The following is a 20,469-nucleotide window of genomic DNA, read 5'->3' as shown; positions in this document are numbered from 1 at the left end:
GATTTACTGACAGGACCAAACCTTAGGCAAATCTAGAGTATTGCCACAGGCAAGTGTTCGTACACGTTTCAGATAAATGACCACGTGCGGTGCTGCGATACACTACCCGCTGTGTTTTGTTAACTACACGTACTTTTTTACTACAAGTACAAATTTGGACCAATCAGTTCTTTACAAATGAAATAAGAGCCAATGAATGTAAAGAAAACAGTACGTGTACTAAATGATCCAATGAAAAGTCGCCTCACATTTCTCACACTCTTCCAAAAACGATCCGGGAATCTGAGCCTCTGAGTATTTTTTAAAAGCCGTCTCAAAACATCATTTTTTTTAAATTTGCCTTTCCAATTGTTTAACTTCTGTTTGTACAATGTTTTTTATATGCCTTTACTTTCCCTATAGTATGTTTTTATTATTATTATTATTATTATTATTATTATTATTATTATTATTATTATTATTATTATTATTATTATTGTTTCTGTCAGGGGGAGATTAACCAGTATCTTGGAAAACAACAGCAATTCTGTACAGTGGAAAGCAACACAAATCATGACATTTAATAATTTAATAAGAAAAAAAAGCATAATTAGTTTTGACTTACATTTTATATTTTCATGTTTTTTTTCACTACCTAAAAGCACTTTCCCAGCCCCTCCTCTATATCCTCTGAATGCAGAGTCTGCCCGGGTGCTGCGTCACAACATGATGAAGAATCCAACGCTGAGAACGACTCAGAGAGGCAGAACGCTGGAACTCAATCTCCAGCACTGAGAAGGACTCAGAGAGACAGAGCGCTAGAACTCAATCTCCAGCGCTGAGAAGGACTGAGAGAGGCAGAGTGCTAGAACTCAATCTCCAGCACTGAGAACGACTCAGAGAGGCAGAGCGCTAGAACTCAATCTCCAGCTCTGAGAAGGACTCAGAGAGGCAGAGCGCTAGAACTCAATCTCCAGCACTGAGAACGACTCAGAGAGGCAGAGCGCTAGAACTCAATCTCCAGCACTGAGAAGGACTCAGAGAGGCAGAGCGCTAGAACTCAATCTCCAGCACTGAGAAGGACTCAGAGAGGCAGAGCGCTGGAACTCAATCTCCAGCACTAAGAACGACTCAGAGAGGCAGAGCGCTGGAACTCAATCTCCAGCACTGAGAACGACTCAGAGAGGCAGAGCGCTGGAATTCAATCTCCAGCACTGAGAACGACTCAGAGAGGCAGAGCGCTGGAACTCAATCTCCAGCACTGAGAACGACTCAGAGAGGCAGACCGCTAGAACTCAATCTCCAGCACTGAGAAGGACTCAGAGAGGCAGAGAGCTGGAACTCAATCTCCAGCACTGAGAACGACTCAGAGAGGCAGAGCGCTGGAACTCAATCTCCAGCACTGAGAAGGACTCAGAGAGGCAGAGCGCTGGAACTCAATCTCCAGCCCATAAAAAAGGCCAACAAGATGCTCGGATATATTATGAAAAGTTTTGAATTTAAATCAAGGGAATGTTATAATGTTAAAACTACAATGCATTAGTAAGACCTCATCTAGAATATTGTGTTCAGTTCCGGTCACCTTGTTACAAAAAGGATATTGCTGCTCTAGAAAGAGTGCAAAGAAGATCAACTAGAATTATCCCGGGTTTAAAAAGTATGTCGTATGCAGACAGGCTAAAAGAATTGAATCTATTCAGTCTTGAACAAAGAAGACTACGCAGTGATCTGATTCAAGCATTCAAAATCCTAAAAGGTATTGACAATGTCGACCCAAGGGACTTTTTCGATCTATAAAATAAATAAGGACCAGGGGTCACACTAGAATCAACCATTACAGACGAGCAGCTCTGCACACACTAGAATCAACCATCACAGACTAGCAGCTCTGCACACACTAGAATCAACCATCACAGACTAGCAGCTCTGCACACACTAGAATCAACCATCACAGACGAGCAGCTCTGCACACACTAGAATCAACCATCACAGACTAGCAGCTCTGCACACACTAGAATCAACCATCACAGACTAGCAGCTCTGCACACACTAGAATCAACCATCACAGACGAGCAGCTCTGCACACACTAGAATCAACCATCACAGACTAGCAGCTCTGCACACACTAGAATCAACCATCACAGACTAGCAGCTCTGCACACACTAGAATCAACCATCACAGACTAGCAGCTCTGCACACACTAGAATCAACCATCACAGACTAGCAGCTCTGCACACACTAGAATCAACCATCACAGACTAGCAGCTCTGCACACACTAGAATCAACCATCACAGACTAGCAGCTCTGCACACACTAGAATCAACCATCACAGACTAGCAGCTCTGCACACGCTAGAATCAACCATCACAGACTAGCAGCTCTGCACACACTAGAATCAACCATCACAGACTAGCAGCTCTGCACACACTAGAATCAACCATCACAGACTAGCAGCTCTGCACACACTAGAATCAACCATCACAGACTAGCAGCTCTGCACACACTAGAATCAACCATCACAGACTAGCGGCTCTGCACACACTAGAATCAACCATCACAGACTAGCAGCTCTGCACACACTAGAATCAACCATCACAGACTAGCAGCTCTGCACACACTAGAATCAACCATCACAGACTAGCAGCTCTGCACACACTAGAATCAACCATCACAGACTAGCAGCTCTGCACACACTAGAATCAACCATCACAGACTAGCAGCTCTGCACACACTAGAATCAACCATCACAGACGAGCAGCTCTGCACACACTAGAATCAACCATCACAGACTAGCAGCTCTGCACACACTAGAATCAACCATCACAGACGAGCAGCTCTGCACACACTAGAATCAACCATCACAGACGAGCAGCTCTGCACACACTAGAATCAACCATCACAGACTAGCAGCTCTGCACACACTAGAATCAACCATCACAGACTAGCAGCTCTGCACACACTAGAATCAACCATCACAGACGAGCAGCTCTGCACACACTAGAATCAACCATCACAGACGAGCAGCTCTGCACACTGTCTGTGTGCTCCAGTGGTTAAAGACAAGGGCTTGTAGGGAAATAAGCATCACACACGCTTTTATTTTTTAATTGTTTTTTGTCAAACAGCGACTTAGAGATCACGTACATTTTCTTTACTTCAGCTTCAGTGGTTTTAATCTATCCACACACTAAATCGCAGAGTCAGCTCTGAACACGGCATTCTTTATATTCCCTTGTGTGATCGAGTGGAAATCTGCTCTGCAGCGCACTCCAGCACCCACACAGCTCCCTGACCTGCACACCGCAGGACAATTGCTGTACAAAGGCTGTTTTATCAGTCACTGTTGTGGATTTAAATAGTATTGGTTTTAAGAATAAATAATTAAACTCACATGGGGAGGTTCCTGTGCTGTAAACCTGGACTTCATGGAGACGGGCAGAACGCAGCTCTCGCTATTCCTTATCCAATGCTGCCATCTTGTGGCCATTTTATAGAACTGTTGGTTCTAATAAAACACCTTGTTTTTGTTTATACGAATACAGCTCAGTTGTCTTTTTTTAAGTTTTTGTAGTTTTTTTTTACTCGTATTAACCTTAACCCCTGTACAAAATTAGAAATTTCAGATACATTCTTAAAATACAATAAAAAATATATATACAGTTACAGGATAACCAGGAGAGTACTGTGTGTATAAATAATAAAGTTTTCTGTAATTGCTCTTATTTGAAATCATTCTCATGCATTTATCATGCTTACTACGTGTTCTTAATGGACTCATATAAGCAAATAGGTTCTATCAGGTTTAGCTGATCTTAGTCGAATTTGCTCTTATAATTTACTGTGTGTTTTATTATTTTGTTCTTACTTGAATTGATCTTGTTGTACTTTCATACCTGCTCTTATTTGAATTAAGATATTCTTTAATGTGATATTTTATAATGTGATACTTTGTACTGTGATAACTTGTAACGACTATAAGTCGCCCTGGATGTCTGCTAAGAAATAAATACTAATAACAGTAATAATGGCATTGCTGAAAATCACTACCTGTACTACCCATTGTAAACAGCAGAGGGCACCAGCCACCGCTTGTCACGGAGCTGTGAGTTAGTTTTCATTGAACCAACAGTTCTACTAAATGGCCACACGATGGCAGCATTGGATAAGGAATAGCGAGAGCTAAGTTCTGCTTTTAGTCGAATTCGCTCTTTTAATTTACTGTATGCTTTATTATTTTGCTCTTACTTCAACTGATCTTGTTGTACTTTCATAACTGCTCTTATCTGTATTATGATATTCTGTAATGTAATATTTTATAGTGTGATACTTTGTACTGTGATAACTTGTAAGAATTGTAAACAACCCTGGATAAGGGTGTCTGCTAAGAAATAAATACTACTAATACTACTGAAGTGACAATGGTCAAGTCTCAAGTCTGATAATAGCCATCCTGATTGAACACACACACACACACACACACACACACACACACACACACACACATACACACACACACACACACACACACACACACAGTGCCTATAGAAAGTCTACACCCCCTTGAACTTTTTTCACATTTTGTTGTGTCAGTGCCTCAGAGTTTCATACATTTAAATGAGGATTTTTTCCACTTATCTACACAGCATACTCCACACTGTTAAGGGGAAAAAGTTTTTATTGAGAAAAAAATTATAATACATAAAAAAAATTAAAATACATAACTGAAAGATCATAATTGGATAAGTCTCCACCCCCCTGAGTTAATGGTACTTGGTGGAAGCACCTTTGGCAGCAATTACAGCTGTGAGTCTGTTGGGATAGGACTCTACCAACTTTGCACACCTAGATTTGGCAATAAAACTGTTCAAGCCCTGTCAAGTTCCTTGGGGAGCGTTGATGGACAGCAATCTTCAGGTCATGCCACAAACTTTCGATTGGATTTAGGTCGGGGCTCTGACTGGGCCACTCAAGGACATTTACTTTTTTGTTTTTTAGCCACTCCAGTGTAGCTTTGGCTGTGTGCTTTGGGTCGTTGTCATGCTGAAAAGTAAATTTTCATCCCAGTTTCAGCTTTCTTGCAGAGGGCAGCAGGTTTTCCTTAAGGACTTCTCTGTATTTTGCTCCATTAATTTTCCTTTCTATCCTGACAAGTGCCCCAGTCCCTGCCGATGAGAATTATCCCCATAACATGATGCTGCCACCACCATGCTTCACAGTAGGGATGGTGTTCTTTGGGTGATGAGCTGTGTTGGGTTTGCGCCAAACATAATGCTTTGCAATTAGGCCAGAAAAATTCAATTTAAGTGTCAGCAGACCGCTAAACTTTTTGCCACATGGCTACAGAATCTCCTGAGTGTTTTTTTGCATACTTCAAATGGGATTCAAGGTGGGCTTTCTTGAGTAATGGCTTCCTTGTTGCCACCCTACCATACAGGCCAGATTTGTGGAGTGCTTGGGATATTGTTGTCACATGCACACTTTGATCAGTCTTGGCCATAAAAGCCTGTAGCTCTTGCAAAGTTGCCATTGGCCTCTTGGTAGCCTCTCTGATCAGTCTCCTTCTTGCTCAGTTATCCAGTTTGGAGGGACGGCCTGATCTAGGCAGGGTCTTGGTGATGCCATACACCTTCCACTTCTTAATAATCGTCTTGACCGTGCTCCAAGGGATATTCAAGGCCTTTGATATTTTTTTATACCCATCCCCTGATCTGTGCCTTTCAACAACTTTGTCCCGGAGTTCTTTTGAAAGCGCCTCGGTGCTCATGGTTGAGTCTTTTAGGACTGCTATTATAAAGGGGGTGGACACTTATCCAACCAAGCTATTTCAGTTTTTATTTTTAATTAATTTTCTACACATTTCTAGAATATTTTTTTCACTTGGAAGTTGTGGGGTAAGATGTGTAGATAAATGAAAAAAAAACTGTTTTAATGCATTTTAATTCCAGGACGTAAGGCAACAAAAGGTGAACATTTTGAAAGAAGGGGGGGGGGGTATGGACGCGCTGCCTGTGTGGAGCGCGCGACAGAGCACCTGCTCACGGCTTAGGAGCACGCGCACAGAACCCCTCTGCGAACACTGAGCCGCTGCGTCTCAAACAGCGCGAGATAAACACTGAGCCGCGCACAGTTTATTTTCCTTTAGTTTAATTAAACGATATTGCATACCAGACGTGTACTAAAACAAGGTAAGTGACATTATTATTATTATTATTATTATTATTATTATTATTATTATTATTAATTACAGGTTAGTTGTTTGTGACGCGCGGGTCTGTCAGGTCCTTTGTTTGATAAATGGACACGGCATGGCCGGGTATCAACAAGACCGATTCAATTAAACTGAAAGCGCCGGCTAAACGAATAAAGAAAACGAGGTAACGCTGTTTTTATGTTTAATATTATTGACAACGTATCTGAGGCTGTAACGGGTGATAGACGCGAGCTTACCCCCGCCCTCAATCACAGGAACACAGAGCTCTTTACAATGCAGCTCATAGTCACTGTGGTGGCGATCTCACGTAGAAATGTTTATTTTGGCTCTGGATTCCACACACACATTATTCAAACGACAACTGAGGCTCACCGACTAGCAGGTTGTAAATACACTGAGTGAGAGAATAATCCTCTCTCCCTTCTAAGGAAAGACACGACATTAAATAATCTCCAGCCGCGCCTACTGCTAACAGGATTCATTGTTCAATGAATATTTGCACCTGGAATCATTTTATACAAATTACAATTAAAGATTAATATATTTTACGTTAAACACGTTTCTTCTCATTTATACGTATTTGTTTAACCTGTATGAATACCGTCTTTACAAACACGATCGTTACACTATGATATTGTTTACTCATTATTATTATCATTATTATTTGTTTGTCCTTAAAGTCTGACCATCAGAACACATAGATATAACAAAACCTTTGCTCCACATATAGAAACTTAATTAATGAATTCGTCCTAATCTAATTATTATTATTATTTGTTTAAATAGTAGACGCCTTTATCCAAGGCGACTTACAGAGACTCGGGTGTGTGAACTATGCATCAGCTGCAGAGTCACTTACAACAACGTCTCACCTGAAAGACGGAGCACAAGGAGGTGACTTGCTCAGGGTCACACAGTGAGTCAGTGACTGAGGAGGGATTTGAACCGGGAACCATCTGGTTACAAGCCTGTTTCTTTAACCACTGGACCACACTGCCTCCTAATTATAGCAGTACACCGTCATATCTCAAACACACTTGATCAACAGCATGCACAATCCATAATAAACCACGGCTCTATCCCCAGTGGAGTAATAATCACAATCACATGTACAGTGAGGGTCTCGCCCTCACAAAGGCTAGTTATGCTTTTGAGGAGCAGGCAGGGTGTGATTTGATGGGGGGGGGGGGGGGGTCCCTGACTCTGCATTTTCAGTTGTCATCCCAGGGGGGGGGGAGGGATACATTTATCTCCTGCGATAAAAGATTTTGAATTAACAATGATTTCTTCGGGACATTTTAAACCTATTTAAAAAGATAAATGTCTGCCGCATCATTTTTACGCAAACTGACTTCATAAAAACCTCGGTCTAAGCACTTCAGAGTGTAAGATCAGTAGCACATTGTATTAACATGATTTTAAAAAAAATAAGAAAGAAAAGGAATGGAGTTTAGTTTCACTGGAGCCGGATCATACAGTTTGACTGTATAAAGTGGATCAGGCTCGGATTCCACTCACCCGTCATTGTCATCCAACAGTACCGGTGTGTGCACAGTAGCAAGGCAAATTATTATTATTATTATTATTATTATTATTATTATTATTATTATGTATTTCTTAGCCCTTATCCAGGGCGACTTACAATTGTTACAAGATATCATATTATTTCACATACAATTACCCATTTATACAGTTGAGGTTTTTTTACTAGAGCAATGTAGGTAAAGTACCTTGCTCAAGGGTACAACAGCAGTGTCCCCCACCTGGGATTGAACCCACAACCCTCCACATGTTTATGTGTATATGTCCAAGTACATGTAGAAAGAAAAGCATTTCTGTAACGCAGCTAAATTAGTGAGATTCCTTGAATCTTCACTACCAGGTCAGCGAGGAATGTTGTCATTTTGCTTATAGAAAGTTGCTGATGACAAAGTTCCTGTTTCTTTTGCTTAAAATGTTTATTTTTGTCACATTCTGAATGCTTTGTAGGCAAATGGTGTCTCCATTTTGCAGGTTTAAGTGTTTTGCTTGACAAAAACCTCCTGACAAATAATGAAAAGGCTGGGACAGCCTAACAGTGAACACAAGCAGCAGAATGAGCACAGATTAGAAAGAGGTGCATTTACATGAATGCTAGATGTAAAAAAAAAATAATGAAAAAGAAGTCTGTAATTTTGACAAGACAAGTGTGCTTCATCATGTGTAAGTTATTCAGTTAATGTGTGTTTCACACAAGGTGATGTGTGGTGTTGCATCAAATGGAGCTGTAATTATAAATAATATATATATAAAAACACACCTGTAATAAAAGGAAACAGATAAAGGGGGAACATGCAGACCCCGTGCATATCTTAGAATTATATATCACGTGGTTAAAGCTGTCTGTTGTGTTGCTCAGTAATACAACGTGTGATTGTGTAGAAATGGGTTTTTGCATGAACTGTGTGATCGAATTTTGGGAATTGTTTGCGGACCACCTGGAGTTTAACTCACAGTCTACAGGATGGTAACCACTGCCTTAGTAGCACTGTTTTTAAATAAAGAAATCCTTTTTCACCCCAGCAGCTACTAAACAGAACCCTGTGTGCTGCCACAGACAGTGTGAAGATGGAGTCTGTCCAGATTAAAGAGGACTTCCCTGAACGTGAACTCCTCCCCTGTACAGAGGAGTCCTCTGGGCTGGCTTCCCTCCCCATTAAACAGGAGTGCTTTGAGAGGCAATGTGACTGCTGTCTGATGGAGGTCTCTGACATTAAAGCTGAGCACAAAGAACTGAAGATCTCCCAGACAGAAGAACCCCTTTCTGTTAAACAAGAAAAGGGGCTGGAAACTGTCCGTATTAAACAGGAGCCACCTGAAGTAGAGTTTGACCACATGGAACCAGTGAAGGAAGAATCCGAGGACTTCAACCCAAACATCCCTGAGCTGGAGCCTGTACGCCTGCGGGAGTGTAGCGTGGTGCTGGAGAGAATCTGCGTGAGAGAGCAAGGCGCTGGAGAGGAAGGCTCTCCCAACAGCATGCAAGGAGGTGGAAAGGAAGACGGGCGATCACATTCAGAATCCAGTCTAGCAGGTGAGTGACTCCCAGTAGCTGTGACATTGTCATTCTAGATTGCGTGATATCCACAGTGTGGTTGAGAGGGAGGGAGGGAGCACTAGCTATTTGTTTTTCCTGTACCACTCTGACCAGTTCAAGATAGGACTCGCAACTGGTGAACTTCAGGTACAGATATAATGTTGCCATCGCAGAGCCGAGCAGCGTTGTCCCGCTGACTATCACTATATTTGAAAACTCAGGGTTCAAGTCACTTCCTATGGCAGTGTTGTGTGCAGAGCAGTAGTAATTCAGTCACAAGCAGTGTTCCATTTCAAGAGTTTTACTTAAAAATAAGATGCAGAGTCCAATTCTACATAAATAGCAAGGGTAGTTTTAAAAACAGGTAAAGTACTTGAAGTGCAGAAATATATTGTAAATAAATTATTATTATTTGTTTATTTAGCAGACCCCTTTATCCAAGGTGACTTACAGAGACTAGGGTGTGTGAACTATGCATCCGCTGCAGAGTCACTTACAACTACGTCTCACCCGAAAGACGGAGCACAAGTGACTTGCTCAGGGTCGCACAATGAGTCAGTGGCTGAGGTGGGATTTGAACCGGGGACCTCCAGGTTACAAGCCCTTTTCTTTAACCACTGGACCACACAGCCGTCACAAATCCCGATAGAATAACGTACGTCATGCTGTGTCAAAACACATCCAAAATGTGTAACCAGTATCGCAAATAATAAATAATGCAGAGGTTATTTAAAAATACTTTCAAGTAACGAATCCGGTATCAGTTATAGCAGAGTATCCTACATGACCACATGGTCCACGCCTTCCTGTTTAAAACGGACATCTCTTCTTTTATTGACCCCCCTCACCTCTGACCTCCAATTATAGGTAAACATACATTACTTTAATTAAATCAGAATTTAATATCCATGTCCTTCATTTTACTCCATTGTATACACAGTTACACAATATGTAACTAAATATTAAAAATACACACTTTAAAAAGGAAGTTTACTGATAATTGTCAGTGTTAATCTCCCCAGACAGATTAAACCGTCACAGTTGCCATTGTTCTGGGGGATTGGGGATTGGGGATTGGGGGGGGGAAGGACGGGGACAGGGGACACACACACACTAAAGTACTGTATACAGTGCCTATAGTAAGTACTCACCCCCCTTGGACGTTTTCACAGTTTGTTGTGTTACAACCTGAAATCTTGATGTATTTAAATGGGATTTTTTTTTCCTTTGATTTACACAACCTACTCAACACTTTCAATGTGTGAAAAAATGGGGGGGGGGGGGGGGGGTGAAAAAACAATTCAATTAAAAATAAAAACCTGAAAAGTCTTCATTAGATAAGTATTCATCCCCTTTGCTATGACACTCCTAAATAAGCTCAGGTGCAACCAATTTCCTACAGAATTCACACAATAAGTGTAAATGGCGTCCATCTGTGTGCAATAAAGGTGGTTCACATGATTTCAGATTAAATACACCTGTCTCTGTAAGGCCCCACTGTTGGGTAGTGCATTCAAAGCAAAGATACTACCATGAAGACCAAGGAGCTTTCAAAACAACTTCGGGATAAAGTTGTGGAAAGGCACAGATCAGGGGAGGGGTATAAAAAGATTTCAAAGGCATTGAATATCCATTGGAGCACTGTATAGTCGATCATTAAGAAGTGGAAGGTATACAGCACCACCTAGAATCTGCTTAAAGCAGGCTGTCCTCCCTAACTGAGCAGCCGGGTAAGAAGGGCATTGGTCAGAGAAGCCAGCAAGAGGCCAATGACAACTCTGAAAGACCTACAGCGTTCCACGGCTGAGATGGAAGAAACTATCCATATGTCAACAATAGCTCAGCTACTCCACAAATCTGGCCTGTATGGTAGAGTGGCAAGAAGGAAAAAGCCCATGTAAAATCCTGCTTGGAATTTGCAAAAGGGCATGTGGGAGACTCTGAAAAGATGTGGCAAAAGATTCTGTGGTCCGATGAAACAAAATTTGAACTATTTGGCCAAAATGCAAAGCGTTATGTCTGGCGCAAACCCAACACAGCACATCACCAGGTAACACCGTCCCTCCTGTGAAGCATGGTGGTGGCAGCATCTTGCTATTGGGATGCTTTTCATCGGCAGGGACTGGGAAGCTTGTCAGGGTAGAGGGCAAAATGGATGGAGCTAAATACAGGCAAATCCTTGAGGGAAAACTGCTTCAGTCTGCAAAAGACCTAAGACTGGGATGGAGATTCACCTTTCAGCAGGACAATGACCCCAAGCACACAGCCAAAGCGACACTGGAGTGGCTTAAAAACAAGAACGTGAATGTCCTAGAGTGGCCCAGTCAAAGCCCGGACTTGAATCCGATTGAAAATCTGTGGCAAGACTTGAAGACTGCTGTCCACCAACGATCCCCATCAAACTTGACAGAGCTCGAACAATTTTGCCAAGAAGAATGGGTGAATATTTCACGATCCAGATGTGCAAACCTGGTAGAGACTTACCCCAAAAGGCTCCGAGCTGTAATTTCAGTTTTTTTATTTTTCATTAACTATTGTTTCACAATAAAAATACTCTTACCTCTTCAAAGTGTTGAGTGTAAATCAAAGGGAAAAAATATCCCATTTAAATGTATCAAGATTTCAGGTTGTAACACAACAAACTGTGGAAATGTCCAAGGGGGTGAATACTTACCACAGGCACTGTATATCATCATAAATGTTCAGTCTAACAATATATGGATATTTTTGTAAATGTGTAATGTAACGTTATTGAGAAAGATTTAAAGTATTGTGTGTTAGATGAAATAGACCTGAAACCTTGCAGGAGAACTTTGAAGGCAGATTTTGATCCCAGTGCTCCGTTTCACCTGCATCAGTCTTTACTGACTGCTTTACGTTTAACTTTGTGTTTTTAAGCTGGTGTAACCCAGTGCAAGCCCCACAGATGAAATTCACATGCTTTAATCCACTCCACCACCCAGCCACATGCCCCAAGCCTACAAGCAGTCCCTCTTACTTTCTTTCTTTCCTTTTCATATTTTCCAGGTTCCAGTACAGCAGCTAAAGCGAGGGCGGGCAGTGGAGAAGATCCTGACTGTGGGAAAGGTTTCACCCAGTTTGGGAATTTTAAAGCACATCAGCGAACTCACACAGGAAAGAAACGGTATCGCTGCTCTGCCTGTGGGAAGACTTTCAGTAACTCGGAATATCTGAAAAAACACCAGCAAATTCACACAGGAGAGAAACCGTATTTCTGCTCTGACTGTGGGATGAGTTTCAGTCGGTCAGACAGCCTTGTTTTACACCAGCGAACTCACACGGGAGAGAAACCATATCTCTGCTCTGACTGTGGGAAGAGGTTCAGTAACTCAGGAGACATGAAAAAACACCAGCGAATTCACACAGGAGAGAAACCGTATCACTGCTCTGACTGTGGGAAGAGTTTCAATAACTCAGGATATCTGAAAAAACACCAGCAAATTCACACAATAGAGAAACCGTATCGCTGCTCTGACTGTGGGAAGAGTTTCAATTGGTCAAACAGCCTTGTTTCACACCAGCGAACTCACACGGGAGAGAAACCATATCTCTGCTCTCACTGTGGGAAGAGGTTCAGTAACTCAGGAGACATGAAAAAACACCAGCAAATTCACACAGGAGAGAAACCGTATTGCTGCTCCAACTGTGGGAAGAGTTTCATTCACTTAGGAGACATGAAAAAACACCAGCGAATTCACACAGGAGAGAAACCGTATTGCTGCTCTGACTGTGGGAAGAGTTTCAGTCAGTCAGGAGACATGAAAAAACACCAGCAAATTCACACAAGAGAGAAACCGTATCGCTGCTCTGACTGTGGGAAGAGTTTCAATTGGTCAGGCAGCCTTGTTTCACACCAGCGAACTCACACAGGAGAGAAACCATATCTCTGCCCTTACTGTGGGAAGAGGTTCAGTCACTCAGGAGGCATGAAAAAACACCAGCAAATTCACACAGGAGAGAAACCATATCGCTGCTCCAACTGTGGGAAGAGTTTCATTCACTTAGGAGACATGAAAAAACACCAGCGAATTCACACAGGAGAGAAACCGTATCGCTGCTCTGACTGTGGGAAGAGTTTCAGTCAGTCAGGAGACATGAAAAAACACCAGCGAATTCACACAGGAGAGAAACCGTATCGCTGCTCTGACTGTGGGAAGAGTTTCAATCGGTCAGGCAGCCTTGTTTTACACCAGCGAACTCACACGGGAGAGAAACCGTATCACTGCTCTGACTGTGGGAAGAGTTTCAGTTTTATACAAAGCCTTCAAAGACACCAGCGAATTCACACAGGAGAGAAACCATAGCACTAGAACACCCAGAGATATACTCATAACGAGGCAGGCATCTATATATATATATATATATAGTAACACAGCAGGGAGGGGGTTAAAACCTCCCAGTGTGGAAAACATGTGCAAATGCACATTTGTTTTAGTTAATTGTTTTGCTTATTGTGTAATTCAGTTTGGTTAATTGTTTTATTGTTTAATTATCCCCTGCACCTGGGCGGTAATTGGAAATTAGAACCAGGTTCAGGGTATAAAAGACAGGCAGTCAGTTTGCTCGGGGCTGCGGAGGAGAAGGAGGCAGAAGAGGTGTGCTGTGTCCGAGCAGTCAAGAGGAAATAACGTGCAGTGTGAACCTGTGTGGTTTGAGTATAGTTGTTTTTTGTGTGACAGGTGAACGGCCTAGCTGTCCTGTGCTAGTTAGGTTCCTGTGTGTTAGTTAGTGCTCGTAAAGAGCTAGGTGTTTATTTTTGTGTTTTGTTTTGTTTGTGTTTTGTTTGTCTTGTTATTAAAAATACCGCAACCGCGCTGAAAAATCCAAGTCTGTGTCCTGGGTCGATTTTTAAAGGGGCAACGAACCCGAGAGTGGCAGCGGTCTTTCCACAATTATATATATATAATGAACATTTATTTTACAAATCAAAACAAGAAAATGTAAATAAACATCTGAACAGACATACCTATTTATAAAACTGAAACGTCAGCAATACATTTTTAACTTTTCAACAGCAAATCAGTTTATTATCAGATGTTCAAAAGCAACTGAACAATGTACATAAATAAACTTAGAAGAAAACATTTTACAGAAGCACACAGCACAAGAAATTACAAAAAAAAGACTTTTTTTTGACAAAAGGGTATTCCTTTACCTTGAGTCTAAGGCTGTTCACAATCAACACAGATAATGTGCTTCTCCACGCCGCCTTTCTGAACAGCTGTCTGAAGTTTTATTTTTATTGCACTTGCCAACCTGGCATTGGCGTCTCTTGCGGCTCTCGACGGGTTTGCCAGCTTCAGCTGTGGGTACACGCTTGGCAGTCTCCCACTGTTCCAAATGCTTCTTGTGAAGTTCCTCTGCTAACTGTAAAATGTATTCTCTGCTTGGTAGATTCTTCTCTGTGCATTCTTTGTTAAGTACCAAGGAGTTGATGGTTGCTAGGTACAGCTAAACACATTGCAGACTGGTAAATGAAAATAATAAAGCAGAATATTGTTCTGTATAATCGAAATACATTTTTTTCTGTGTAGCCGTCAAAGTGACTGCTCCTGGGGCTTTTAGGTATAATGTAATATATATATATATATATCCTTTATTTCTGCACGCCCGTGTTTCATGCTTTGTGAGAATATGTAATACATATGGACAGAAAGGTACCTGAACGCGCAGCCCCATATCTGTTACACGACTGGAGAAACTTAAGTTTTAAAACTAAAAACCGGCAAAATGACTGCCACGGGGCTTCTAGTGTTAAAGACTATATTCAATGGGACTTTTCATTTATGAGGAAAAACCCGTTAGCCTTGCATTATGAATCCCTGTGTAATGACTGTTTTGTGTATCACTCTGAACAGCATGCATTTTAAATGGTAAAAATGCACTTCAGCTCTCTTGCACTCTGATTGTGTCAGAAAGCGGGCGGAGACGCGGACACGTCACAAGAGGCTTCTCTGCTTAAGCTATCATTACAGAGCACAAGATCATATAAAATGCAGTGTGGTGATGGAAACAAATGTATGATTGTGTGGGGAGGGAGATCTAGAATTTTCAGGAGATTTATTTACCTTTTTAGTATAGATAAATAAATACTGGTGCAAAAGATGCTTTGACACGAAACCTTTTTTTTTCTTTCACTCCTAAGGAAATGCTACTGTCTAGATACTGGAACTTGATTTTTAGTCCTGTTTGTATTTTACATTTCTGTTCAGTATTAATGCAGATTAGTGTGTGGATTAAACATATTTAGTTTCTGTTAGTTTCTTTTAAGGGACCAGTGAGTCTATGGCACGGCTTACTGCTAGTACTGCATTCATATCTACTGCACCTGCACCAGCCACTGAACACAATGTGTGTATCATTAAACAAAGGGCAAGTTTATTTCTCTGTCCTGTTCAGACTTTTACATACAGAGCAGGGAGTTTTGTTCTTTATCCACTGCTGGCAAGTCTCTCTGAGCCGTTTCTACTCTTGATATCAGTCTGAAGATTCATCTAGAAATAGATCAGTATATTATCAAGTGAACTAAGTACTTCATACAATATCATGTGTTTGCTTACATTTCAATGAACTGACACGAGGTGTGTTAATATGACTGAGTTTGTGTTTTAATAAGTTCTATGAGTATTGTGTGAGATGTATTACGATCCGCCCAGGACCTTGTTAAAAAGCTGTGTTATGAGGAAATGTGTGTAATGTGAGTTCTAATGAGACTGTACAATTAAACCTTGTGTGTGCTGATTGGATGATTTGATTAATATACAACAGGATACTAAACCATGTTAAAGAAAGAATAGAATACTGCACTGCTCTGTATCACCAGGATGTGTAAGACATGTGCATTTCAATACCTTCCTGCATTGCTTACTGTTCTCTCAGTATTAGTATTAAACTCTTGTATTGAGTGTATCATTCTGTATGAAACCATTCCAGAAACTCACACTATTGAGCCACATAACAGAGAGAAAGTTAGTTTAGTTTAGGCTTAAACTTCTTCCACATGTTGGAATTGCTGTATGAATGCAATGCTTCTTCCACACATTGGAATTGCTGTATGAACACAATGAACCCTTTCCTCTGCCGACGCGTGAGGGGGGCGCTCTTTCTCGCTCTTTGAGGGAGGGAGTCTCTTCTTTCCTAGTCCTCTGTTAGACACCATCTGAATTGAATGTGGAGCCCATTGTGCTTGAAGAGCAGTACTTCCAGGCTTATTCATTGGCTGAAAACTGAAGATTTTAAAGTTTTTTTTTTTAATTTTTCTTTTTTGTTTATTATTTATTTATACCAGTACCATGTAACACAAATAAAATTGAAATTTGAAAACAACAAAAGAGCTCGACCAATTGAAGTCACCGCGATGCACAGCACAATTTCAGCTTTTGATAGGTATATAATTTAATATATGCTGCCAGTCAATTATTTTCAGCAAATCGCTGTCCTTGATGACCTCCTCTCCTCAGGGAATGGAATGGAATACACCACTTCAAAAGGTTACACTTGTAAGAGATTGTCAGTCCCAGTGCAAAACGATCCGTTTCTCTTCAGAAAACAGACTAAAAATCAGCAATGGTATCGGGGGGGGGGGGGGGGGGGGTACACAGCAAGATTGCAATCTCCAAATAATAATAATAATAATAATAATACACAACAAGCAACAATCCACGTCCGTGCACGGAGAAGTGCTCTGGTCCCTTTTCAGCGCTTGCTGTGTTGTAACAAACACAACCCTCACGCAACGTCAGATAACTAGTATTTAGTGACGGAAATATAAACAAACTACTCTGAAAAATATATAAATCCCCAAAGCAGCAGGATTGCGTGACAGAACCAAGAAAAATACTGGACAAGTCAGGATTGTTTAAAACACAAACTGTAATAGACAGGATGTTAAATCAAACGGCAATCACATAATTGGAATAGCAGACGAGATGAGATAAACCATGAATGTTACAATTATAAACACAGTTTCATGCATTGATTAAGAAACAGTTCACACCAAACAGTATCTGTTAACAAAACTGTTAACAATGAACCATTTCATATAGACATTATAGCATAGACCAAAGTAATTGCCAAGACATGCGTTTAAATCAGCTAATATTACAGATTAAAATGTTCAACAAATAATCCACTAAGAATAATAAAACAATAAAAAAATAATTCACAAGGGTCCTGAACTGTTGTCTGAGGTCCGTATTGATACCAGGCAAATCGACACCAAAAATAAACTAAATCAAAATGAGGCTTCTGTATGAGGTGCTCGTTTAACCCCGATAGATAAATAAATAAATAAACAAACAAAATGAATATTGATAATAATCCCATACAGTCAGAAACAGCATGGCCAATACAGCACCAGAAAAAATAATATCTCACCCAGCTCTTCCTCGAACCTGATGGGCTTGGAGCTCCCATCAGGAAATGAAGACAAAAGGGAGGTTTGGGGAAAATAATTGGATTAGATGCTGCCGCTGCTCTCAGGGTAAAGTTGCATTCTGTGAATAATTGAGTTTAATCAGGTTTTTAGATAACTGGTGTTACCAGTGTGTTGGTGCTGGGGTTTTAGTGCTGGCTCGCTGGCTGCAGCTCCCTGTGTACCGTTGTAGCACGTGAAACGTTTCTGTTCGTGGCAGACTGACTGGCCCCAACTGCTTTCTGCATCAGCTTGAGCACAGAAGAGTGTGTCATTACCAGCCATCCAGTTAGTGTAGCTGACAGCATCTCAACTGGACCTCAGAGAGTGTGTCATTACCAGCCATCCAGTTAGTGTAGCTGACAGCATCTCAACTGGACCTCAGAGAGTGTGTCATTACCAGCCATCCAGTTAGTGTAGCTGACAGCATCTCAACTGGACCTCAGACAGTGTGTCATTACCAGCCGTCCAGTTAGTGTAGCTGACAGCATCTCAACTGGACCTCAGAGAGTGTGTCATTACCAGCCGTCCAGTTAGTGTAGCTGACAGCATCTCAACTGGACCTCAGAGAGTGTGTCATTACCAGCCGTCCAGTTAGTGTAGCTGACAGCATCTCAACTGGACCTCAGAGAGTGTGTCATTACCAGCCGTCCAGTTTGTGTAGCTGACAGCATCTCAACTGGACCTCAGAGAGTGTGTCATTACCAGCCGTCCAGTTAGTGTAGCTGACAGCATCTCAACTGGACCTCAGAGAGTGTGTCATTACCAGCCGTCCAGTTAGTGTAGCTGACAGCATCTCAACTGGACCTCAGAGAGTGTGTCATTACCAGCCGTCCAGTTAGTGTAGCTGACAGCGTCTCAACTGGACCTCAGAGAGTGTGTCATTACCAGCCGTCCAGTTAGTGTAGCTGACAGCATCTCAACTGGACCTCAGAGAGTGTGTCATTACCAGCCGTCCAGTTAGTGTAGCTGACAGCATCTCAACTGGACCTCAGAGAGTGTGTCATTACCAGCCGTCCAGTTAGTGTAGCTGACAGCATCTCAACTGGACCTCAGAGGGTGTGTCATTACCAGCAGTCCAGTTAGTGTAGCTGACAGCATCTCAACTGGACCTCAGAGAGTGTGTCATTACCAGCCGTCCAGTTAGTGTAGCTGACAGCATCTCAACTGGACCTCAGAGAGTGTGTCATTACCAGCCGTCCAGTTAGTGTAGCTGACAGCATCTCAACTGGACCTCAGAGGGTGTGTCATTACCAGCAGTCCAGTTAGTGTAGCTGACAGCATCTCAACTGGACCTCAGAGGGTGTGTCATTACCAGCCATCCAGTTAGTGTAGCTGACAGCATCTCAACTGGACCTCAGAGAGTGTGTCATTACCAGCCGTCCAGTTAGTGTAGCTGACAGCATCTCAACTGGACCTCAGAGAGTGTGTCATTACCAGCAGTCCAGTTAGTGTAGCTGACAGCATCTCAACTGGACCTCAGAGAGTGTGTCATTACCAGCCGTCCAGTTAGTGTAGCTGACAGCATCTCAACTGGACCTCAGAGAGTGTGTCATTACCAGCCGTCCAGTTAGTGTAGCTGACAGCATCTCAACTGGACCTCAGAGGGTGTGTCATTACCAGCCGTCCAGTTAGTGTAGCTGACAGCATCTCAACTGGACCTCAGAGAGTGTGTCATTACCAGCCGTCCAGTTAGTGTAGCTGACAGCATCTCAACTGGACCTCAGAGAGTGTGTCATTACCAGCCGTCCAGTTAGTGTAGCTGACAGCATCTCAACTGGACCTCAGAGAGTGTGTCATTACCAGCCGTCCAGTTAGTGTAGCTGACAGCATCTCAACTGGACCTCAGAGAGTGTGTCATTACCAGCCGTCCAGTTAGTGTAGCTGACAGCATCTCAACTGGACCTCAGAGAGTGTGTCATTACCAGCCGTCCAGTTAGTGTAGCTGACAGCATCTCAACTGGAGCACTGCCAGTCCTCGCTGTCACGATGCAGTCCGATCCAGAAACGGCTGTAAGTCTCCTTGTTGAAATCGCTGGGAGTGCTGGTGACAGATCAAGATTTTTGGACATGGCTGACAGCTATGCCACTGGCCTACGACACGAATACAGCACGAGTACATAAAAAACACACACACAACTGTAGCTAGTCATGAAAAGAAAATACTGTCTGCTTCTGCTCCTTTTGTGGAGATGAAATAAAATAAATAAAACAAAGAAATAGTCTGGGTACACCTCACACTAAAATGACATTTAACAGTGAATGTTTATATGTGATCTGGTTTAACATGTAAATCATTCTAAAATAATACATCTACACATATTTCTTTGTAACACTGAGAACATTAGTTTAATATAATTTTTTTTTTTATTGATTTTCAGTTTTAATAAAATCGTCAGTTAATGTGTGAATGTGATTATTATTATTATTGGTCAACATTATTAAAACAAAGAAACGTAATTTTACAGAAATACGAAACCCGTGTGAGGCGCTCCCCGTCACTTTGACTAAAATTAAGGTGAAATACAGAGAGATAGACATACCATCAATTTCCAATTGTATTGTTACTTCTTACCTTATGGCGTCTTTCTTTGTGCTGTCTTTAATAATTAAATTCTCACTGATTTCTCTCATTTCTGTGGTAATTTCTGCATGAACGAGGCAGTAACAATCTGACAGACTCTCCTTCGCCTCGAGTGAAATATAGAAGACTCGCGCAGACAAACCGTCAGTTTGAGAGAACAAGGCAATTCTATCTTTGGAGTAA

The 20,469-nt window shown here is 41.7% G+C and overlaps 1 protein-coding gene across 5 annotated transcripts; it reads left to right on the top strand.

The window, feature by feature from the left end:
- Window positions 1-5,985: 5,985 nt before the first annotated feature.
- Window positions 5,986-16,332, top strand: LOC131707024 (zinc finger protein 883-like). 5 transcript variants are annotated; one of them, XM_059009056.1, is made up of 4 exons: window positions 5,986-6,166; window positions 8,206-8,308; window positions 8,755-9,265; window positions 12,296-16,332. In XM_059009056.1, exons 3-4 carry the CDS (start codon window positions 8,800-8,802, stop codon window positions 13,591-13,593), a joined length of 1,764 nt encoding a protein of 587 aa, XP_058865039.1. In that variant the 5' UTR covers window positions 5,986-6,166; window positions 8,206-8,308; window positions 8,755-8,799; the 3' UTR covers window positions 13,594-16,332. The 5 variants fall into 5 exon arrangements, with proteins under 5 accessions (XP_058865039.1, XP_058865036.1, XP_058865035.1 ...); XM_059009053.1 differs by lacking the exon at window positions 8,206-8,308 and having other exon boundaries at window positions 8,758-9,265; XM_059009052.1 differs by lacking the exon at window positions 8,206-8,308 and having other exon boundaries at window positions 12,296-16,331.
- Window positions 16,333-20,469: the final 4,137 nt, after the last annotated feature.

The sequence above is a fragment of the Acipenser ruthenus genome, chromosome 38 (assembly GCF_902713425.1).
Source record: "Acipenser ruthenus chromosome 38, fAciRut3.2 maternal haplotype, whole genome shotgun sequence".
NCBI lineage: Eukaryota > Metazoa > Chordata > Actinopteri > Acipenseriformes > Acipenseridae > Acipenser > Acipenser ruthenus.
Note: the sequence above shows the minus strand (reverse complement) of the source record. Positions and strands in the feature narration are given on the sequence as shown.

What these genes read in the sequence shown, in the direction of transcription:
- LOC131707024 (XM_059009053.1), top strand. Translation starts at nt 8,800, where the DNA reads ATGGAGTCTGTCCAGATTAAAGAGGACTTCCCTGAACGTGAACTCCTC. An exon ending in TTCAGAATCCAGTCTAGCAG is followed by an intron (nt 9,266 to 12,295) that starts GTGAGTGACTCC and finishes CATATTTTCCAG; the next exon opens with GTTCCAGTACAGCAGCTAAA.